The sequence below is a fragment of the Equus quagga genome, chromosome 10 (assembly GCF_021613505.1).
Source record: "Equus quagga isolate Etosha38 chromosome 10, UCLA_HA_Equagga_1.0, whole genome shotgun sequence".
Lineage (NCBI taxonomy): Eukaryota > Metazoa > Chordata > Mammalia > Perissodactyla > Equidae > Equus > Equus quagga.
In genome coordinates, this window is record NC_060276.1 from 86,160,796 (window position 1) to 86,185,398 (window position 24,603).

General features: G+C 46.0%; 1 protein-coding gene across 2 annotated transcripts in view; it reads left to right on the forward strand.

The window, feature by feature from the left end:
* DIPK2B (divergent protein kinase domain 2B) overlaps positions 1–24,603 on the forward strand; it is a 46,903-nt gene that overhangs the window by 15,959 nt on the left and 6,341 nt on the right. The window contains exons 3-4 of one of the 2 annotated variants that reach the window (XM_046674003.1): positions 6,600–6,776; positions 23,565–23,738. In XM_046674003.1, the coding sequence (XP_046529959.1) occupies positions 6,600–6,776; positions 23,565–23,738 (351 nt within the window). The remainder of the gene's footprint in view (positions 1–6,599; positions 6,777–23,564; positions 23,739–24,603) is intronic. The other variant, XM_046674004.1, reaches the window with a different exon arrangement.

Consider the following 24,603-nt stretch of genomic DNA (forward strand, 5'->3'; position numbering starts at 1 on the left):
AGGGAAACAATAGAAAGAATAAACAAATGGGACTTCATCAGACTAAAGAGCTTCTTCAAGGCAAGGGAAAACAGAATTGAAACAAAAAAACAGCTCACTAATTGGGAAAAAATATTTACAAGCCACTTATCCGACAAAGGGTTAATCTCCATAATATACAAAGAACTCACACTGCTTAACAACAAAAAAACAAACAACCCGATCAAAAAATGGGCAGAGGACATGAACAGACATTTCTCAAAAGAAGATATGAATATGGCCAATAGACACATGAAAAGATGTTCATCATCGCTAATCATCAGGGAAATGCAAATCAAAACTACACTAAGATATCACCTTACCCTCGTTAGATTGGCAAAAACATCCAAAACCAAGAACGACAAATGTTGGAGAGGTTGTGGAGAAAGAGGAACCCTCATACACTGTTGGTGGGAATGCAAACTGGTACAGCCACTATGGAAAACAGTATGGAGATTTCTCAAAAAGTTAAAAATAGAAATACCCTATGACCCAGCCATCCCATTACTGGGTATCTATCCTAAGAACCTGATATCAGATATCTCAAGAGTCCGTTGCACCCCTATGTTCATCGCAGCATTATTTACAATAGCCAAGACGTGGAACCAGCCTACATGCCCAGAAACTGATGATTGGATAAAGAAGATGTGGTATATATACACAATGGAATACTACTCAGCCAAAAAAAAAGACGAAATTGGCCCATTCACAACAACGTGGATGGACCTCGAGGGCATTATGTTAAGCGAAATAAGTCAGTCAGAGAAAGACGAACTCTATATGACTCCACTCATAGGTGGAAATTAGTATATTGAGAAGGAGATCTGATCGGTGGTTACCAGGGAAAAGGGGGGGTGGGGGGAGGGTACGGAGGGGGAAGTGGTGTACCCACAACATGACTAACAAAAATGTACAACTGAAATCTCACAAGGTTGTAATCTATCATAACATTAATAAAAAAAAAAAAGATACTCATTTGAAAAAATCAATGATAGAACTAATTGATATATTGGTTAATTCTAAAAACTGTTTAATAAGGCCATAAAAGCTCTCAATAAACTTTAAAAAGTAGAAATACCAAAGACTATTTTCTCTGATTAAAAAGCAGTAACAGCAGACATTAACAAGAATAGAAAGGAGAAAACAAAAACGAAAACCTACCAAACCTGGAATTTAAAGACATTATCTTTTGAAACACAGAGCAAATAACTGAAATTGTAATCATATCAAGAAAATAACAATGATGAAAACTCTACATATCCCCAATCTATGATTTAACCTTTGCCAAATCACAGCTCAGAGGAAAATTGGAAATCAAGCCAGTGTTGTGTTAGGCAGCTGTCAATACAAGTTTGGTCATTAATGTGGAGGAATAATACAAAAAGACATAAAAATGGAGAATTACATGTCAATTTGGTCCTAACGTTAAAAAGCAGACGACAGGGCAATATATCAATTTGTTAAAGATCAAAATAGATTTCTACCCACTGAACATATATGTCAGAAATTCTTGGGGCTGAAAGAAGCTTGAAAGCTCACCAATTCAAACTCTCAAGATGTTTGCATCCTTTGTCCTACCATGCAGTGACAGGAAACTCACTACCTTCAGAAATAGCCTATGTATTCCTTCTTTGAACCAAACAGGTCATTAGAAAGTTCATCTCAAGTCTGTCTTCTTGTAGCTTTCACTCGTTTAAATTATTAAATTATTTCTACTTCTTGGAGTTGCATATGACATTTCCCCCTCCCATACATTCACCTCCCAAACCTTGACTTCTCAATCTAAACATCCCCAATTCTCTTTCCCATCTTGGTCATCCCCCTCATATTAATGCATACTAAAAGTTGTGTCAACTAAAACCCCTTCTGCAGCTAGATTTTAGTTTTCAAGAACAGGACCTTTTATTTATCCTGTTAAATATGATCGTCTTAGATTAAATCCATTACGCTAGCCTGTCAACTTGATTCTGTGACTTATTATGGTTACTATCACCCCAACTACATATCATCTTCAATTTTGATAGATGCAACTTTTTGTCTAGGTCCTAGTCATTAATAAAAATGTTAAACAGAACAGGGCCAAAGAGAAAGGCTTCTTACTCTATGGGGATTAATCCATCAATTGTTAGATAAACTCAGTTAACCAATTACTAATTATCTTAATTTTCTATTCAGCCAAAATCTTACTTCACCATCTCCTTTATAGAGTTATCATGAGAGTTACTGTTGAATGCCTCACTGCAGTCTGTATATGCTAGGTCTATTGCATTTCTCTGATTAAAAATCAAATAATCAGGTCATAGAAAAAAAGTTGTTAGTCTAGAACGATTTGATTAAATGAATCCTCAGTAACACTTAGGATGATCACTTCCTCTTCTAGAGGTGCACAAATCATCCTACTAATAACCTGTTTTAGAATATTTCCTGTGATCCAGGATTAGTCCGCTAATCACTAGTTCGTGAAATCTACCCTCTTCCTCCTTTGAAGATCAGAAATGGATGTTCACGCCTTGTCTGGTCTCTACTTTCACTGCCCATGGTTCAGCAATGTTGTTTATAAGGTCTCTGTGAATCTTCCAGGCGGAAAACTCATTCAGAACAGTGAAGGATTCCTTTACACATTCTGGCTTCCCATTCCTGTTCACCACTTTTTGCTCCACCCTTTTCAGACCAAAGGCCCAACACCTAGCAAGAAAGACAAGCAAACATCAAGAATAAATATTGGGCCTTCATTTTATTATCCACCAAATTATCCCCGTGACCCTACTCAAAAAGTCTTTAGTTTCTTTTTACTCTAAACTTTGTAAAATACAGATATTTTTAAAGTTTCTAAGTCAAAGTATAAATTACATACTTAAGTGCACAAATCTTAAGTACATCGCTAGATAAATTTTTACACATGTGCTCATTCATGAAACCACCATCCACGTCAAGATACTGAATGTTTCTGGCCTCTCAGAAGTCTCTTTCATGTCCCTTCCCTAAAAAGATCCCCTCCAGGGGATTAGCTTGAGACTATCCTGGTATTAACACTGAAAGTCTCACATCCTGGGAAACCTCTCAGTCCCAGGCAAACTGGAACAGTTGATCACCCAACACCCTCCCAATGGTAACCACTATTCCGACCCAGGTCACCATGAATTCGTTTTGCCTGGTTTTGAACTTTATTTAAATGTCATCACACAGTCTGTACTCAACATGTTGTCATGCTATTTATCCAGGTTGTTACATGAATCAGTAGTTTGTCTTTTCATTGCAGTATAATATTCCACTGTATGATGATGTCACAATTTATTCATTCTACTGTTGATGAATGTTTGGTTTGTATTTAGTGTGGGCTATTGTGAATTAAAGCTGCTGCAAGCATTCTTCCATATGTCAGTTGCTGGACACAAGCGTACAGAAGCAAAGCTCCGGGGTCATAGTATGTAGCTAGGGGTGGATTTAGTAGATACTGCCAAACAGTTTTCCAAAGTGGTTGTACTGATTTCCTCCTATAAGCAATGGAAGAGAGAGTTCCACTGTTCCACATCTTCATCAACACTTGATATTGTTAGTTTTTCGTTTTAGTCATCTTAGTAGGTGTATAGCAGAATCTCACTGTGTGGTTTGAATTTGTATTTTTCTCATAATAATAATATAGAGACCCTTTTCATGTATTTATTGGCTGCTTTGATTTCATCTTTTGTAAAGTGCTAGCTTAAGTTCTTTGTCCATTTTTTATTGGGTCATCTGTCTTTCTCATTGATTTGTAGAATTTATATTCTGAATAACAGTTTCTTCTTTTTTTTGGTGAAGAAGATTGGCCCTAAGCTAACATTTGTTGCCAATCTTCCTCTTTTTGCTTGAGGAAGATTGTCCCTGAGCTAAAATCTATGCCAATCTGCCTCTATTTTGTATGTGGGATGCCACCACAGCATGGCTTGATGAGTGGTGTATAGGTCCAAGCCCAGGACACAAACCTGCAAACCCCGGGCTGCTGAAGCAGAGTGCGTGAACTTAACTGCTATGCCACTGGGCCAGGTTCCAGATATAAGTTCCTTATTGGATATGCATATTACAAATATCTTCTCCCAGTCCATGGCTTGCCTTTTCACTCTCTTAATGGTATCTTTTGATGGACTGAAATTCTTAATTTCAATGAAGTCCAATTTATTGATTGTCTTATTTTAAGGTTGATATTTTTCACATCCTGATTATCCTGTGGTCATAAAGGTATTCCTCAGTTTACTTCTAGAAGCTTTCCTGTATTATCTCTCATATACAACTCATTAATCTTAGGTTCTGCTTTGCCCAGTTTAGTATTAAATCCAGTGAATAAGTTCTTAATTTCAGATACTGAATTTTGTATTTCTAAATGTCCATTTGATTTTTTTATAGATTTTTTATAGATCCTCTCTGTTGAAATTCTCTCCTTTTCATTAATTTTGTCTGTCTTTTCCTCTGTTTTCTTAAAATCTTAATCATGTTACTTTGAATTCCCTATTTCCTAACTCTAATATCTGGATTATCTGTGATTCTACTTCTGTTTCTATTGGTTGTTTTCTTTTTTCATGATTATTAATTAGTTTTTCTTCCTTCTTCACATTTTTTATTGTACACTGGATTTTAAGGATAATACACTGTAGAGGTTCTGAATTATGTTATCTTTCTCTAAAGATTGTTGAGTTTTCTTCCAGCACCCAGTTAAACTGATCACAGATCACCTAAATCTAGGGTTTCTCAATCTGAGAGCTGACATTTTAGGCTGGATCATTGTTTGTTGGGGGATGGAGTGGAGTCCGTCCTGTGCACTGTAAGATGTTTAGCAGCATCGCTGGCCCCTACCCACTAGATGCCAGGAGCACCACAACTCCTAGTCATGTCAACCGAAACTGCTTCCAGATGTTGGCAAACGTCGCCCTGGGCAGAAAAATGGCCCCAGCTGAGAATCTCGGCCTTCATTCTGTTGAGGCTGGTTTTAGACTTGTGGGTGCAGGTCTCTTTCAGTTTTGCCTTTACTCCTAGGACATGGTCCTTCTGGTAGGACACGATGATAGATCCTTGCGGTGGAACTTGACACTTACTACTGGAATGTGGACTTCCTGAGGTCCACCTGAAAGTCCAGGGTGCTCACTAAGATGTCTACCCCAAACTCCAACTTCCGTCTTGCCGGCACTGTGTGGCCTCTGAAATCTCTGCTCAGCGATACAGCCTTCTAATGTGGTTTTCTGCGAAGCCTCTGGAGTCCCAGTCTGCTCCTCTGCAGCTTAGGAGTTGGCCAAAGACCTGAGGGGAATTTTTACACGTATTTTGGGGGCTCTTTCTCTGTGGCCCCCCAGATGCAAGCTACTCTGGCAGCCTCAAACCCTGATCGCTGTTTCCTCTACCTAGCAAGACCCTGCACTGCAGTTGGAAAATGCCCTCAGGGAAAAAGATAGTGTGAATATGGGGCTCAGCTCACGTGCATCCTTTCTCTCAAGGGTCATTGCCCTGTGTTGGTCATGGTCTAATGCCCAAGAACAGTTGTTTTATATATTTTGTGCAGGTTTTAGAGCTATTTACAGCAGAAGGGTAAGTCTGATCCCAGTTATTCTGTCAGGACCAGAACTAGAAACCTCAGAATGATCTACTCTCCAGGAGAGAAAAAACTCGTGCTATTGCATTCAAATATCCAAATCCTAAATATAACTAACTATTAAAGCCATCTTTCTTGCTTTTGAAAATCTCACCTTATTCTAAAAAGCTTTGGCATTTTGGTTACTATTTCAAGGCTGAGGAAAGTGTGGGGAGTACCCATGGCTTTCAGCCCAGCACACATGAAAGGATCCAAGCCTGGCATGGCAGCCAGGGGAGAATCTGACTTAATAACATAGAGCAGACCAGAAAAACACTTTCTATAGAGCACGTGACATTGATTTTCTTTCTTTCTTTCTTTCTGTTTTTGCCTCTCTGACCAGACAGCGAGCTGCTTGAGGGCAGGGACTGAACCTTATTCATCAATGTCTTCCCTCACACATGTCTGATGTGGAGTAGACACCTTGTAAATGTTTGGGAAATGAAAAAGTGATAGAATCAGTGAATGGATAGGACATCATTCACCACTCACTATTCACGGCTTCAGGGTGACTCTTGATCCATACTGGTGCCAACTCTCAGGTCAGCTCTAAAGGCCATTGGATTTCAGTCTGTGAAAGTCCTATCTTTCCCCAAGAGAGTGTCTTTACTGGCCCGACTCAGGAGTTAACAAACCTGAAAGTCCCATGGTTTCTACTCCTTGGAACATGATTCTTGATACTAGTGATGTTTACCTGATTTGGGTGAGGAGGGATGGTGACAGTTATCCACTGACATTCTCCAGGGCTTGATCTCTCCATAGCTATCTTGGAAAAGAGACAACTGAAGCATTTTGACCCAGCGCAGGGGAGGAAGAAGTAGATGGGGAGCCTCTTCCTCAGGAGGACAAGGGATGGTTCCTCCGGGGGTTGCCTGGTAAGCTGGCCCAAGCACTTCTGAGCACTGTGCTTCAAAGGGAATGTGAGACACCAGAAGGAAAGGTGAGGGGCAAAGGCCAACTGCCTTTCCATCACTATTTCTCCTAGGGTCAGCACTGCCTCCCTACCAAGAGGCTTCTGGGAAGGTCAGTGGTCCAGAGTGATGCTGTGTCTAAGGCCCCCAAAATGGCACTGGCTGCAGTGGAGACTTTCTGCACACGATCATTTATTCAGATTCAGCAGTACCTGTGGCACTTTCCAATTCTGAGGACAAGACAGTGGACAGTATGTATGTCTTTAGGGGCGAGGGGTCTCTAGAATATAAACAACTTTTTTATTAACCAGCAAATATAACTACCTCCTAGCATCTTGAGATTGGCACTTTCTTTCCATCCTAAACCTATAGTCCTTTCCTCAGGGTTCTGGGTCTAAGGAACTCTAGATGGGAGGCTACTGATTTTTATATGGCCAGATGGCTGCAGTAATGTGTGAAAAGTCATGGGGCTCATCTCATTCATAACAGTCATTGTTCTTGGGTCCATCTGATCTCTCTGTCTCCCCTGAAGTCCTGCCCTGGCCCAGTGATGAATAATCCATGGCCTCCCCTTTCAGCTGTCTGTTTCACCTTAATACCTCAAGCCCTCGCAGCTCAGAAGGCCATCTGACTGCCTGAGCGTGTTTTCCTGCAAGTGGTCCCCGTGACAGACATCCTTCCCTCTGCGTAGTCCTCCTGGCTATGCACAGTGAACTTTTCTAACCAAGTCCTTCTTCTACACGACACCCCCAGCACCTCCGCATCCATTGTGACGTGGAAAGGCACCACTTCTGGCCTGCTTCAGAGAGACTTGGGGCCTGTCTCCTTGCCTCTCACTTTTCCTTTCTCAGACACATCCTCAGCCTAGCCACCTGCTACCTTCCCAAAAAAACAAAGCTTTCCTTTCACATTCAGTTTTTAAATTGTATTTTTAATCATCAAAATAACATATACCCACTATAAACATTTATAAAGTATATATTTTTTAAAACCCACAAGAAAGTAGGGGAAAAGATCACATGACCCACCACCCAGAGGCATTTTTCCTTCTAGTCTTTTTTCTCGTCATGTTTAAAAATAAGTTGAATAATTATAAGTTGAATTAGTTGAAAAATTATAAGAATAGTTTTTAAATATATTAAAAATTAAATATACTTAATGTTGCATATTTCTCTATGACTTAACATTATATCACATACTATCCCCTATATCATTAATGAAGAGAAAAGTCACTGTGAGAGTGGCAAAGAAAGCCAAAGGTGATGTGGTGGCTTTGTAATGTGTCAACTTGGCCAGGCTGAACTATGTTTTCCAGAATGCCCTCCCCTGTATGTTTCTGGTCAGAGTGGGACACAGAGAGATTCTCTCAGGAGTTTGGGAGGGCAGAAGGGAAACAGTGGCCATTTCAGTAGCTCACACACAGTGTCACCTAGCTTCTGGCTCCCCTTGCTGGGGTGAGGCAGTGGCCAGGCCTGCAGCTGCTCTGCCTTCTCCTGGCTCCTCCTTCAGCTTCTGAGTCCAGGCTAGGTTTAGCTGCATGCCGAAGGGCCTCGGCTTCTGCAGGTCACCACACCATCAAGCTCAAGGGCAATAAAAACGGACATAGGTTTCAGTCCATCTTCGTGAGTTCCAGTTTGTGTTTGTAGGTTCAATCTTGTCCTTGACCTTCCCTCACTTCGCATCTGTCTTCCCTTCCCAACTGCCTGCCTGTGGACTTCAAGCTCTAGCATCAGATGAGAGGACAGCAGCCTTACAGAGACTGCCTAACCTGCTCCTACAATTGTGCAAGGTCAAATCCCTGTAAAAATAAAAACTAAAAAATCTAGTGATTCTGCCTCTTGGATTGAACCCTGACTGATACAGATGGTACAACTTCAACAGAGTGGCTGGGGAGAAGAAGCCTGACAGTCCCTCCCACCAGGCAAGTGTGGAGCTGGTCGGAAGGTTTTCTTTACAATCAGAATTCTGTCTGAGCTTCCTGGACCACAGCACCTTTGCACAGCAAAAGCCGCTGAGCTCCTATGGAAGTTTCTGCAAGCTTGCATGCACAAACGAGTTGTCAGAAGCACTTGGTTTCTTATCTTTTGGTTTTAAAAGGAAGAAAGGAAAAAAACAGCCTATAAAATGAAATGGCCTAGTGGAGAATGTGACCAGCCTTGGCATACCTGAATCAAAATGACAGACCGTGAAATAATGTGTTTTCCTCGGCATCAGCTGCCCCGCCTGTCCAACTATCAGCTGAATTGCCTGCCACAATGATTATTTCATCTGCCACAGTGAAAACCTTTGAGCAGCCCACAAATGTTGTAGTGGCAAAGCCTCAAGAGCCCTGGAATGGAGGAAGATGGAGGATGAGGTGGGAAGAAAGAAAGATTCCAAGAGAAGGGGAAAGCCGGTCACAACCACTTCCACCAGCAGGGCCATCTAAAAGGTCGGCTACCCCATGGAAGAGGGGGCAGTGATTTACACCAAGTGAGCCTCTAGCTGCTGATGGTTGGATAGCAAGGGACACAGGTAGGCAAGGGGAAGTAGCCTTGGCCGGGGCTTCTCCTGCATAGATAGCATGAGGACACTGGGGGGAATTCAGCTGAGATGGTCACCTATGTAACCACAATGATGCATGTCTCCAAAAGGCAACAATTGCTTGTTATCTTTTTTTTTTTTTTCTAAAGATTGACACCTGGGCTAACAACTGTTGCCAATCTTTTTTTTTTTTTTTTCTGTTTTATTGCCCAAACCCGCCCCCCGCCCCAGGACGGTTGTATATCTTAGTTGCAGGTCCTTCCAGTTATGGGATGTGGGACGCCCCCTCAATGTGGCCTGACGAGCAGTGCCATGTCCACGCCCAGGATCCGAACCCTGGGCCGCCGCAGCAGAGCGCGTGAACTTAACCACTCGACCACGGAGCCGGCCCCCTGCTTGTATCTTAATCAGGGATCAGTAGTTTCGAGGATCAGAAACCTCCTCAGGCCAATTAAAGTAGAAAAGGGGTTTACTGTGCTGGAAGTACATGCATCCAGGCCTCATGGAACCTAGGAAGTTGTGAGGAACCTATTCAGCCCATCTCTGCCTCCGGACGCTCCTCATCTCTGCTCCTCTTTGGATGTCTGCTCCTTTACCTTCTGGGCAGACTGGATCTCTCTGTGTGGTCATGTTCCCTGCTCCTTCCCAACATCACATGACATTACAATTCCTGGACCAACCGCCAGCCACCCGACTCAGCCTCTCAGGAATTGTGGGTGGGGGCAGACACCCCAAGTATGTGAGCAGTGGCACATCAATCAGTCTGCGACCAAGTATTTGCTTGTCAAGAACCTCCTAGGCACCCACCCCCATCTGGGAGCTGAGGAGGTTACAAAAGTGTTATTATGCCATGTGCCTGTCCACAAGGCACTGAGCAGCTAGGGGGAATTCTGACTCACAGCGCGAGGCCCGTGTAACACAGACTCCAGGAGAGGGAAGAAAATGAGGGCTTAGAAAGGTCAAGAAAGCTGCTTGGAGGAGATGCAACCTGAACTGGGAGAGGAAGGAGGGGCTAGGGAAAACGTCACTAGAGGATCTTCCAGAGAATAAAAGAAAAGAAGGCCGGACAAAGATGTAGAAGTGAGAATAAGGCGCGATTGTGGGAAGTAGCAAGTGTCATGACCCATGGTGACAGTATGTGTCCAGAGCAGTGGGTAAATGTTGCGATGGCAGGACGGGGGCGGGAAGAGGGTGAGTTTCATTCTATAGGGCAGTGGTTCGCAAACATGAGCGGGCATCAGAATCCCCTGGAGAGCTTGTTAACATGCGCGTCGCTGGGCCCCAGACTCAGTGGTTCTGATTCAGCAGGTCTGGGGCTGGGGCTGAGAATTTGCATTTCTAAAGAAAAGTGACTTGAGGGCAGTGGATATTTCCACAAATGGGACTAAAAGTGGTAGACAAGTTAGATGGGAAGGGAGTGGGATCAGAGAGGCTATGTGGCAAAAGAAGGACAGGGCCACACACACAGAGCAGCTGGTGAAGAAACTAGGCAAGGGAGGGCACATCCAAGAGCCGTAGCGTCTGCCATGAGTCAGACCATGCCCAGGGTTCCTGGAGAAATGAGGACACCTGGGATCCAGGTCCTGCGCTTGAGGCCCGAACTACCTGGCAATACCAGAGAAAGCAAGCTAACGAGGAAGCTGCAAGTTCAAGTCCGGGCTCCACCACGAAGTAGGAAACGCTGAGCATGTTCCCAGACTTCCTGCACACAGAATCCTCATTGCAGGCTGTCACAGTGCCTACCCCCACGGAAGTGTGAGGATGAACCGAAGCGACACATGCAAGGCACAGGGCACCGTGCCGGAACCAAAGCGAGCACTTGATAATGTCAGCTATGGTTTTTATTATCAGTGCCAAGGGTCATAATACACAGCAGTGCACAGTATGCCACCAGGAAGGACACTCTTTCTGCTGGTTCCCAAAGGGCCTCACAGACTGGCATTTGCCCTGGTAAATTCACCACAGTCCAGAGGGGCCTTCAATAATTCCTCCACTGATTTGTTTAATAAGTATGTATTGAGTATGAACTTTCTACCCAGTAGTAGGGACACATGGTGAACAAGATAAAGTCCCCGCTCTCTTGGAGCTGCCATTTGGTGGCCTTGGAGCATACCCACAGAAGGGCCAACTCATCCTGGCTATGTAAGTCACAGAGCCAGCAAATGAAATGGCTACTAATAGAGTATTACAGTCACCCAGAGTGGAAATCACCTCTCTCTGAATGAAGACGAACACAGTGAAAGAAGCGAAGGGGAAGACAACTCGTAGTCAGAAGGCTGGTGGGTAGGCGCTGATCCGGGAGGTGTTTAGGCCATGTGATCGTCAGTGGCCCGGCCACCGGCTCACAGGCTTCAGTGCTGGAGGTCGTGGGCTGGACACCCACTTCCGCAGACCCCAAGGCCAACTTCTGACCCTCAAGTTTTCCTTTCTAAGTGCCCAATCTTACCACTCTCTTATGTCCACTTGGCCTCTCCATATGGCGGACAAGATGATAACGCTCGCTCCCCAACCCTTCTCCCTGAAATTACTTCCAGAGCTCCCTGACTAGGGTTTCCTGGGGTTCCCAAGTGTTTTTCCCATATTTAAACTCAGCCCTGGGTCAATCATAGTCACAGTGTGGAGGTCATTTTTGACCCTCCAAGGGCAACTCTGTTTTCTACTCAGAGGTCCAATTTATTGTGAAATTTGGGAAGGGGGAATATTACATTTACCCAATGACCCCTCGAACTGACAATAGTACCTTGTGATTACAAAGTGCTCCACAGCCTGTAAAGCACAGTGACATGTTTATCATGCATTCGAGAAGCCGTATCAGGTGTTGATGATGTCCAGAGACTCAGCTGGAGCTGACCAATGGGGTGATGTCCTTGGTATAAGCTGAGAATCTACCATCATCCCCATGTGAGACATGAGGAAACAGGCTCAGAAAGGGAAAGGGACCTGCCTAGAGGTGCACTCCTGGGCCAGCTAAACCCAGAAGGAGCACAAGCTGGGGGAGAGGTCATGAAGGTCACAAGTAGACACAATAAAATGCATGTTATATGTCACAATGATGACAGCACAAATTGATATGGGGAGTCAAAGACAGGAGGGATGAGCCGTTAAGTTCAGGAAGTCAGAAATAGCTCCAGATAGTCTAACCTGGAAGACTGGGAGAGTGGTCGGATCCCTGACAGAAATGGAAAAGTTGGGAAAGCACTGTCTTTGGGGAAATAACAGCCAATACTTATAGAGCCCTTCCCATGTGCCAGACAGTTTTCCCACAGACGTGACCCTCTCAACATCCTGATGAGGATTCCATAATCATTAGGCTGATCACACATTCATGTTTGTCTGAGACAGTCCCAGTGTATGCCTGTTGTCCTGATTTAATTACTAATATCACCCCTTTCACTCTCAAAAATATCTAGGTTTAGAAGACAAATCATATAGTCCCCTAATTATTGTCCTTCAGTTATACATGAGGAAACTGAGGCACAGATCAATTAAAGAGCTTGCTCCAGGTCATGCAGCTGTGACGTGACAGACCTGGGATTTGAACCCAGGCAGCTTACTTGTAACTACTTCGCCATCCTAACTCCTGAAGGTGGTGTTAAATCCAGTTTTTCACCTTTGCAGTTTGAGGTGAAGGCTGTCCACCCATCCGGGCCGAGGCCCCCTTCCCCAGGCCGGTGGAATCCAAGCGAGAATGGAGGGAAGCAGGCAGTGGCCTGGAGAGGTTGGATGCAGAGAAGATCCACCGGGAGGCACTGGTAGAGGCAGGAGAATGGATGAAGCCATGTAACTCCACACACTCAGGGTAGCTCTTCATTACTCCTCTCCTGGGAACCCTCCCCATCAATTTAAACAGAACTTCTCGAACATTCCATCAGGGTTCAACCCAGAAACGCTGCGGAGTACCAAGCATCTAAGCAACAGAAACCCTGCCCAAGGAAAGGATGTCACCCAGAGTTAGAGGCCCTGTTTTACGTGGAAACGGGAGCTCTGCAAGTAGCTGGCCTTCCAGTACAAAGGAGACGTTTTATATCTCTCGTCCCGCCCCACTAAGTCTGTTTAGTTTTTAATTTTATGTTGTTTTAGCATCTATTCAACCCTCCTGGGTATGTTATCCACTCTGAGATGATCCAAGGCAAGCTCCAAATTCTGGACCCACTCCTGGCTTACTTCCTGTCTCTGCCTCTCCCCTTTGAGCCTGACTTTCCATCAGTGACTGAGTTGCAGGGACCCTGAGCTGATCGGCCTGGGCAAACGGCAGCAGAGAGAAACCTCTTAATGGGAGAAGGGGCCTATCATTAATCTACCATATCTTGTGGACTTCAAAGCAAAATTGAAATGATTTGGGGACCATCTACTATACTGAAATCCCCCCTTCCTCTAGTCTCAGTACCGGCGGCTGAGAGGATGAACTGTGTCATAAAGTAACATGACTGAGAGTTAGGAGGACATTTTTGGATGCCTAAACCTTTAAAATCATCCAAATGCTTTCACAAAAATAATCACTGTGTTGGCAGGCACTTGTAGAATGAAAAGTTAACAAACCAAGAAGCCTCGCGTTGCATCTGAGTTTCAGAGAAAAAATCAATCAGAAAGAACTTTAATAAAAGGGAAGAAAAATCCATGTACCGGAACAGGAAAAGAACTGTGAGATGTTTCTCTTAATAACATAAACCAAATGGGGGTTTTCATGGTTTTGAATACAATTCAGCTTGAAGAAATGTTCAGTACCTTTTGGCTTAATTATCCACAACAATTGATACAGTTATTGAATCATTATTGTTTTAATTATAACACATTGATTAATTATGACACATAAGCTAAACCCCATTTCACAAGCATATTTAACAACTAAATCATGTAAAAGGTGTTCAGATATATAACCAGAAAGTCAACTCACAGGTTAACACTAGAACTTTCTCTTCTTCTCCCTAGATGCTAGGAGAGCTTGAGAACAGTAAATTCACCCAAAGTAAAAACTCTAGCTGGCCAGGGCAAGCTTCTTGCTGGGAAAGCTGGCTTCTGATCATAAAGGAAAAGCCACACTTCTGGTCTTAGATTTTCTTTTGAAGAGCACACGTTTATATCCAGCGGAGCAAGTGTTCAAATCTGTTCAGTGGCGGTAAATCTTTGTCTTTTGAGTAGTATTTGCTTTTGGGAAACAGCCAAGAGTCATTCAGAACCAAAAGGGGTGATTAATATGGGAAATAAGCTTGAGGATAACATGGCTATCCAGGGGCCCAGGACGCCGAGTACTGTAAAGATACTCGCACACATTATCTTCCTGAGTCCCTCTGCCATTCCATCATCCCCTCTCACAGACGTGGAAGCTAAGTCCCAGCCAGGCCAAGATTCGATCCGAGGCCCTGCCCTGCCCTCGGGCCCTAGTGAAGCCACGTTTCTCTGGGTTAACGGGTGCTTGGCTCTCCCAGGGGTGAGGAGCAAAGGCTCAGCGAACTCACTCTCTGGAAAACGAGTTTGTAATAAGGCCACCCCTGGCCCAGAACTGGGCCTGGAAGCTTCTGGGGCCTGAGGCAGCTCTGGCACCCAGTAACCATGCATCTAGTGCTTCAGCCTGTCTCTCATGGGCCCCCAATCACCCTGCCTCATGGCATCTCTGCTTCTTTCCGTAGCTCTGCCCCTGCTCCTCTTTCTCAGATGGACTCTAACTCCCAAAAGAGAGTCAGAATAATCGGCTTAACTCTATCAACACCGCATTAGGCAGAGCCTCTCACACCAGGCACCCCCATTCCGTCAAAGACGGCCTTGTTCGGCTTGCCTGAGCAGGCCAGCCATGGGGAGATGGAGCTTCAGCTACAAGGGGACATAGGGCACAGAGAGCAGCATGGCTGGTCAGAAGGTGCGTCTATAACGTGGCAGTGATGATGCTGATGCTGATGCAGGTGACTATGATGGTGACAAAATGTGTACCATTTACCGAGTGCAAAACATGTGCCTCTCACCATGCCACACATGTTCTGTGAGGCTTGTAAACTGGCTTTGTGCTCAAGTCCCAAGGAGGCAGAAGGACAGACAGTAGTACAGAAGGTGAACAAGTTCTCCAGTCCTTCCACCACGTGAAAATGAACTACTCAGCAGCGTGACTTCTGGCACCTTTTCCTGGCCAAAATGACCAAAGGTACAATCCTAATATCTTCACCATCCTGACCCCACATAGGAAGTATAAAAATGGAGGCACCTAGGAGTCCAGCTCTCCTTTTGGTCTTGTCACCCTGAGTGGCAACATAGGGCTAACGGCCAGTTTGAGTCAGCATGTGGCCCTTGGACAGTCGATGCCTTTCCAGCTACGGCTTGGCACTCCTGATGCCTCTCCTCCTCCTCCAGCTCGAGCTCTCCCGGCTCTCTAGCAGAGAGGTTCAAACCTTCTGAGAAGGCAGAGCGGGCTCTGTGATGGGATTAACGGGGTCAGCAACCATCTCTCCTCCAAGCATTTGATTCCTTCCTAAGAGATTCACTTGGTTGGGTGTTGAAGGTTGTCTGGGCTTCCAGGGCACCCTTAGTACAGTGCGCATAGCCCCTTTTAAAGGGTAATGTTTTGAGTTTTTATCAACCAAGACCTTCTGGGGAAAGGTACTGGCTGTCTGAGGAGTGACGGGGAAGTGCTTCTCCACCAGATGTCCACACTCTGCCATCAAGAATGCACAATCAGGGGCCGGCCCCGTGGCCGAGTGGTTAAGTTCGTGCACTCTGCTTTGACAGCCCAGGGTTCCACGGGTTTCGATCCTGAGCACAGAGCTAGCACCGCTCATCAAGCCACGCTGAGACGGCATCCCACATGCCACAACTAGAAGGACCTACAACTAGAATATACAACCATGTACTGGAGGGCTTTGGGGAGAAGAAGAAAAAAAAAAAGAAGATTGACAACAGATGTTAGCTCAGATGCCAATTTTTAACAACAAAAAAAAGAATGCACAATCAATCATTTGTATTTGCGCCCAAAAGAAAGGAAGACGTCTGCTGGGGGACTTCACTCAAGCCTCCTAAGACGGGAACGCTGAATCACATCTCCTCCTCCCACCTGTTTCCCAGACTTGCCTGATAACAAGAATGACCTGGGACACCTGTCAAAAATGCAGAGTCTCAGGCCCTCACTGGACCTACCTTTTCAGGATTTCTAAGGATTTACATTGTTAATAGCACTCTGAAGCCTTCGATTGTCAGTCAACTTTGGGGCACACTACCCTATTCTGAAATCACTGGTTTCTCCTTTTTTTTTCCTCTCTCTGCCCATTAAATCATTTTTAATGTCTTACTGAGATTTGGGTATGAAACCAAGCTTGGGCACCAAGAAGCAGCATGACCTTTAACAAGCCGCTTTCCCTTCCTGGTCCTTACCTCAGTATTCTCATCTGGAAAATGGGAGCATTTTACTAGCTCACTTAATAATGCAGTGTACTGTTTGCATTTGCCAGCATGGGCTGTGACAATTAGTGTCACTGCATCTCCTGCAAATTTTTAACCCTTTTTTTATCAATGACTTTACATTTCCAGGAGAGTCACTAGGACAAGACAGAACTAAAGGCTCAAAGGCCCCGTGTGTGCTGAGATAATATCTGTGGAAAGGCTTGCCATAGAGCCTGACGCTTAGAGCTTCCAGAAAGTGTGAGCCTCCTTGGCCCGACTGTGCTGTGCCAAGCATGTTTTCAAATAACTAACACTACAGAGGCTTCCACACCAGCCCTCCACGCGCAGCCCCCATGCCACCCTCCGGAACTCACCGACACACAGGACCACCGGGAGCGGGCTACACGTGCGCAGTATACTCTGATGCCAGGCAGGCAGCTCCAAAGCCCGGCCTCCTTCCACCACCCTGCATGGCTCCCTAGATGGGGCCTTCACGCAGCCCACCCCAACTGAGATGTGGTCCCCCTGCTGCGGTCTTCCACTTTGGATGGGCCCCTCAAGCTGGGCAGAGCTCACCCAAGGGATGGAACTTGAGATGGAGCTAGGGCGATTCTGGCAAGATTACTGAAGATCCACACAATTGTTAAGTTGTGGTCTGCTCTGAAGGAAACTCCCTTCTTGCTCTACCAGTGGACGAGCTCGCTTCTCTCTGGCTTCTAGAGAGGAACAACAAGCGTAGCTCTTTTACTTCTGAAGGACCTCCATCAGAGTCATGAAGTCATTTGTCTAGACAATTTAACTTTCATGCTTCCGTTCTGCTAAGACTCCTTTAAATAAGGACACTACTGATGGCTGGTGACATGTTTTGAGCACATTCGAGAAAGTGAAAGGCGACTGAATGTCAAACAACTCACGGAGGAAGTTACATCTTGTGCACTCAGATTTCACAAGAAGCTTCAAAAGCGAAAGTAAATCTAGATTCCAGTCTGGGTGGCTGTCATTTCCACGAGGAACAAGTGCTTTACCCTGAGCGCCAGTGTGTAATCTGTGTGTGCACCTACGTGTATGTGTATAATATTATATGTATATAATATATGTGATATTATATAAAATATACAGTATCAGTAATTTATTAATTCATATAATGTTACAATCTAAATTATTAACTATATAAAATATTTCATATAAAAATAATTATATATAATATGTAATTATATATAACATATACTATAATATTACATATATATATATATATATATATATAAACAGATTTGTTTCAAGGAATTGGCTTATGTGACTGTGGGGGCTGGTAAGTCCAAAAGCCATAGGGCAGGCCAGCAGGCTGGAGACCCTTGGGGAGGAGCTGAAACTACAGTCCACAGGTGGAATTTCGTCCTCCTCAGGGAAACCTTAGTTTTGTTCTTAAGGCCTTTCAACTGATTGGATGAGGCCCACCCAGATTATCAAAGATAATCTCGTTTACTTAAAGTCAACTGGCTGTAGAAGTTAACCACATCTACAAACTATCTTCACAGCAGCACCTAGATTAGTGTTTGCTTGAATAACAGCACCATAGCCAAACCAAGTTAACGCATACAACTGACCATCAAGTGACACACCTACTAAATTTTATTGACTGTTTTACAGACTGTTAGGGATTGCGGTCAATCGCTCTCGGTACCATGCTGCGCAGAAGGCCCCTGTGAAGTGACAATGCAGTACAGCAAACGCCCAGTCACTAGCACCACACCATGAAGACCTTGATGGGCTGGCTGGTTCCCTAAGGGACCGTGTCAGGCAGGAAACTCGAGGATGAGGAAACCAGACACGGGAGCAGGAGGAGCAACAGAGGGCCTGGGTTTCGTTTTCCTTCTGCCTTTCATTGGAAGGCGGCAAGTTAGCCCTGTTGCCCACGTGTGCGGAAGGAAGTGGTGATTTAGAAACTCCCAAAGAGGATGCATTTGGTTTTGAAATGAATCATTATTTTATTGGAAATGTTCGTTTTCCCAGTTCTGTTCGCCATTGGCCAATACAATTGTGGGCTTGCCCTGGGCCAGCACACACCAAACAGAAATAGATGGAGCCCTACTCTGCGAGTAGAACCTTGCAAAGGAGCTGCCTTCACCATAAAGGGAGGTTGGGGTACAAGATGGTCTTTAAAGTCTTTTCTGCCTATCGTTCTAGAGGCGGCTCAGCAAATTCAGCAGCTATTTATTGATGTAACAAACCACTTCAAAACGTAGTGGCTTAAAACAACAACGATCATTGATTTTGCTCCTGCAGTCTGGGCAGGGCTTGGTGGGGAAGGCTCACCAAGCTCCATGCGGCATCAGCTGGGATGGTTCTGTCCGGCACTGGAGAAGCCATTTCTGAGATGGCTCAGTCACGTGGCTGGCAAGTTGGGGCTGGCTGTCAGCTAGGCACTCAGCTGGGTGAAAGCAGGGGATCTTGCTTTCTCTCCATGTGGCCTGGACTTCTTTGCAGCATGGTGGTTGGGTACAAGAGAGCCAGGTAGAAGCTGTATCACCTTTTATGGCCAGGGCTCAGAAGTCACGCAGCATCACTCCTGTAAGCATTCCAGTCACTAGAAGCAAGTCACCAAAGCCAGTGTGTATTCCAAGGCAGGGGAATTAGACTCCATCCCTGGATGGGAGGGGTGTCAAAGAGTTTGTGAACAGGTTTTAAAAGCAGCTCAGCAAATGATACCTCTGGTGTCCACCCTCATGTGGGGTACTATCACTGACTCCTCCTTTTTCCTTGCCCCCTCCCCCATTCAGCCAATCACCAAGACTTCTAGATTCTACTATGAACAATTATCTTCAAATTTTTTCATTCTCTCATTTCATACTTGGACCATTACATCGTCCTGACTGACCTTCCTGCCTCCACTTTCTTCTCCTGTGACGCTGAGGACTAGGTTCAGTTGCACGTGACAAAAAATCCAAATAACAGTGGCTTGAACAAGATAGAAATATATTTCTCTTTTACTTAAAAGAAACCGATACATAGCTGTCCAGGGCTGATATAGTGGCTCCGTGATTCTCAGGCACCCAGCCAACTTTCATTTTGCTGCTCCACAACCCTTAGCACGCCCTGGCCCAAGATGGCTGCCCACGCACCAGCCATTGCCTCCATATTGCAGCCAGGAAGAAAGAAAGAGTGAAGAAGGATACACCCTCTCTCTTTAGAGATCCTTCTCAGAAACATCTCCTTATATCTCATTGACCAGTACCTAGTCACATTACCACACTTGGCTGCAAAGGAAGCTGAGAATGGAAAATTTATTCTGGCAGCCAAATGCCTCACTAAAAATCCAAGGGTCAGTAACAAGCAGTCTTAGCCACACTCCTCTGAATCTCTCCTCCACAGGGCACCTAGAATCATTTCCCTAAAATGTATATCTGAGCATATCACTTCCTTGCTTAAAGCCTTCAGTGGTTCCCCATCCCTTCCGGATAAAATCAACATTCCTTAAAATGACTCTGGGCTTCTTCTTATCAGGGCTTTTTCTCTGCCCACACTCACTAGTGATACTCGAGCTTCAAGGAGTACTAACCTACTCCTAGTTTCCAGCACACTCTCTCTCATCTCCAGGTTTTTGCATGTACTGTTCCCTCTGCATAAAGTCCCCTGCCACCCTCTTTGCAGGTTCACTCCACCCGTGCTTCAGGCCTCACCTTAGATTTCACTGTCTTCCAAGTAGCCTTTGAGGGGCCCATGAAAATGTTTCCATTTCTTTTAAAATCAGAAGAGGGGCCGGCCCAGTGGCACAGTGGTTAAGTTCACAGGCTCTGCCTGTGTGGCCCAGGGTTCACAGGTTTGGATCCTGGGTGTGGACTTAGCACCGCTTGTCAAGCCATGCTGTGGCAGCATCCCACATAAAATAGAGGAAGATTGCCACAGATGTTAGCTCAGCGACAATCTTCCTCCCCCCCAAAAAAATAAATATGTATATTTTATATACATATATAAAATCAAAAGAAAAAATGAACTTTTAGGTCCAAAAAAGTTTGAATATATAATATGAATAATATATTTGTCTTTATACCAATGCAGTTGCAAAATATAATTTTTAATATTTTTATGGAGGAAGAAGCCCATGAAGACAAAACTCCGGAGGCCTACAAAAGTTCCAGCGTGCCCTGCTAGCTCCCTGACCTTGCTGCAGTCGGAGCTCTCCCCGCACCACATTGTAGCTGCTGGGCACTGGATGGCCTCGCCTGCCCAACAGGCCCAGGGAGGGCGGGGCCTGTTGTGTTCCCCTTCGTAGCTACAATTCCTCAAATGCAGTCTGGTCCTGGGAGATTCTCTGCAAACATTGGTGGGTGAAGGAATGAATGAGCACCCTGATCTCAGTTAACTGCAGGGTTGTATCCCAGTAAAGACAAGGCTGCAGGCCCTGCCTGGCTCCACCTACCTCTCACCTGGTATATAGTCTTGGACAAATACCAGGGATGTGTGGCCTGAGGCAGCTCACTTAATCTCTCTAAATCTCAGTATTGCCATCTGTAAAATGGGAACAATAGTAGTCTCTAACCTCATTAGGTTTCTATGAGGAGTAAATGAAAGAACACACTAGCTGTGAGGGGCTTAGAAGGGCTCCTGTTGTATAATAAGCACTCAATCATTATTACCTATTATCATTGTCGTTGTTATGGCCAATTAGTGTCCTACCTCTCCCAGAGGTATTTCCATTTAAGAGGAGGCTCTTGGAGAAGTGAAGAAGAAATTAGTTACCTCTTCCGACCACCAATGATTATTTCTAATGGTGGAATTTCAGGCTGTGTAGGAAAGACTGTCAAAAGCAAAGAGATCTTCTCATAGCTTCAAATCGTCTTCTTTGATCCCCACCCCGGTAGCTTATGGGGCTGGCGGCAGGGCAGGACCTATTACAGGGGAAAAGGCATGGATATTAGAGTCTAACGAATTGGGGTCCTCTCAGGCTGCTATAACAGCATACCACAACTGAGTGGCTTAGACAACAGACGTTTATTTCTCACAGATCTGGAGGATGGGAAGTCCAAGATCAAGGTGACGGCAGATTCGGTTCCTGGTGAGGGCTCTCTTCCTGGTGTGCAGGCAGCCATCTTCTTGCTGTATCCTCACATGGCGGAGAGCAGAGACAGAAAGCCAGCTCGCTCCTCTCTCTTCTCATAAGGACACTAGTCCCATGATGAGGGCTCCACTCTCATGACCTAGTTATCTCCCAAAGGACCCATCTCCAAATACCATCACACTGGGGTTTAGGGTTTCAACATGTGAATTTTTGGGGGACACAAACATTCGGTCCATAACATGTTCAAATCCCAAATCCAACCCTTACTACACTCTGCAAACTTGCAATTCCTCAGTTGCAAAATGAGGCTCATAATAGCACCTACCTCGTGGGGTGCCTGGGAGGATTAAATGAGCTGCTGCACGTGAAATACCCAGCCCACCGCCTGGCACCTGGTGGGTTAGTCCCCTGTCCTCCCATCTGTAAACATTCCCGAAGGATGGATGGAGCACACATGAGTTGGACACTCACAGACTCAGAGGCACAAAAATGGAATGTTCCTTACTTTTCTCTCCCTGAGCTGAACTCTGGTGCTCCCACTCCTCTGAGGGGTGGAAAGTGTCATCTAAACACTGTCAGGCAACCTCAGTCACATCCCATCATGTCCGGTCACTTCAGAATCCCAACCTGCACCTTCCCTCCTTGAGGAGTCCAGGGGCTCACCTGGTGCCCAGGCTGCGTGCCTGGGCTGTGACAGTTCCACAAGCAGCCACACTGGCCTCTGCCAGTCTGTTCTGGTCCTCATCTGGGGGCAGGAGCATACTCTGCCCATGGCCATGGTCCAGCTGTGGTAGTGTGACCAACCATCTCAGTTTCCCAGTGTCAGCAGGAAACCCTCAGTCCCAAGCAAACCAGAATGGTTGGGCAGCCTACCCTGTTGGCCTGTCCATAGCCTCACCAACCTCCAAGCCCTAACCTCAATGCCCCCAGGGATCCTTCCACCCTCCTGGGTTCCAACTGGGGAGACAGAGAGGTCTAGGCTGTTGTCCTCGCCCCACGCTGCGGTGCCCAGGTCTCTGGAGACTGCCCTTCGGCGCCTACTCCAGCAGATCACTCAGCCAGAGCCTCTGCCAGGCTGGCAGCCTGCAAATGTGGTCTACAGACACTCCATGACACACTTTCTGCCCTGGGTCTTTCAGGCTTTGGTTTGTGATCTTCAAAGCCAGTCTCTTGGAACTTGAAAATCCTGTTCTCTCCGACAAAGCCTGACTCAGGCTATCGTTGCCATCAGGGGCTATCGCCACTCTTCTCTGTGCTGGGAATTTGAACTTTTTTAATTTGGTAAGAGCAGTTAGCATTTATGGAGTGCTCACTGCTCAGCAGACAGTGTTCTAGTATTTTACATCTATTAACTTATTTGAGCCTCATGACCTCCTAGGGTGCTATTACTGGCACCTTCACTTTAGGTTGGACCCTGAGGTCCAGAGAGACTAAGCAACTTGTCCAAGTTCACACAGCTGGCTGGTAAATGTGGAGCCAGAGTTGAATTCTGGCAGACTGAGCCCCGGGGCCCTGTTCTTAACTATGTTTCTTTTCTTTTTTCAGTCGGTTCATTGTCTTTGTTCAGTGTGAAGAGAAAGGTGTCGGGGAGGGCTAGAAGGTCATGGAAAATAAACCTGGGTCCGTATTTCCCAATTTTATCGAGAATACAAAGCAGCACACATAAAGATGCTCATGCATAGCATCATAATTGTGTTGACATCGTAGTGAAATGGTGGAAGGAATCGAAAGGGCCGATCACAGAGGGCCAATCTGATTAATTCCCTCTGGAATCAGCTCTGTGTGGAAGGGCAGAGCGGAGGTGCGGGGGTGCCTGGAGACGCAGGCGCTCCAAGGCTCCACGGCCTGCTGGGGCCTACCGCTGCCCAGTGCCCAGCTACCCTGCCCCGGGGACTGCTCAGACGCTTCTCCTCGGCTCCCGGGGCCTCCTACCCCGCCTCACTCCCGTTCCCCAGGTAGCCTGCTCAGCCCCCTCCCGCCACGCCCCCTAGGGGTGCTCTGCCCCCCAGGCCCGCGGGTCTCCCCAGTCAGCAGGACCTGTCCGTTCTTGGTCCTGCCGGCCCCCGACGAGTGCTCAACATCCCTCCCCCTCTCGCAGGGCCTGCCCAGTCCCCTCCTGCGCTGTCCGTCGCAGCGACTCCTGGACCGTGTGGTCCGGCGCTACGCTGAGGTGCCCGATGCTGGCAGCATCTTCATGGACCACTTCACCGACCGCGACAAGCTGCGTCTACTCTACACGCTGGCTGTCAACGCGCATCCCATCCTCCTACAGGTACGCAGCGACCCCCGGAAAGCCCCTCCAGGAATGGGGCTCAAGTCGAATTCCGAAGGGGCCAGCCCTGGGTTAAGCTCTCTCCCCCTTTTCTGCACGCCTTGGGGCCATCAGCCCATGTTAGTACTCCTGTGGCATTCACTAAATACTCATTGGCTTCTACAGTGGGAAAGTGCTGTGGTTGCTGTAGAGGGAAGAGGTGTGAGAACTCAAGGCTGGGGTGGGGGGCTGCGCAACAAGAGTCAATGGTCACCTTCTCTGCCTGAGGCAGCCCTGAAGGGCTTTGTAAAGGAGGGCAACTTTGACCTGTACCTCAAAGATCATTAAGATTTGAGCAAGCTCAAGAGATGGGGAAATAGCCAAAGAATGACCTACCTGGAGATGTGCCCTGCAGCCATGCTTGGAAAGTAGAAAAAAATGGAAGTAACCTAAATGCCCATCAATAGGAGAATGGTCAAATAAATGAGCGTGCACTAGAACCTGGGGATACACTGGCCGACAAGACAGGCTTAGTGGCCACTGCCTTCATGCAGCTTCCACTCCAGTGGTAGAGACAGCAGCTGAACAAGTCAACAAGCACCCATGGAACACGTGGAGCCCAGTTGCACCCATTTGCCTCAAATCCCAAGTCAGGACACTCACATAGTGGGCATAGAGAAAACTAGGATGTGGGAGGAGGGAGCAGAAAAAGGAGGGGTAGAGAGAGGAGGAGGGAGGAAGAGGAGGAAGGGAAGAGGAAGGGAGAAGAAGAAGAGGAAGAAGAAGAGAGGGAGGAGGAGAGGGAAGGGAAGGAAAAACGAACAGGAGAGGGAGGAGGCAAGAAGCTACAATGAAGACCATTAATATTTATTTTAATTAATTATGT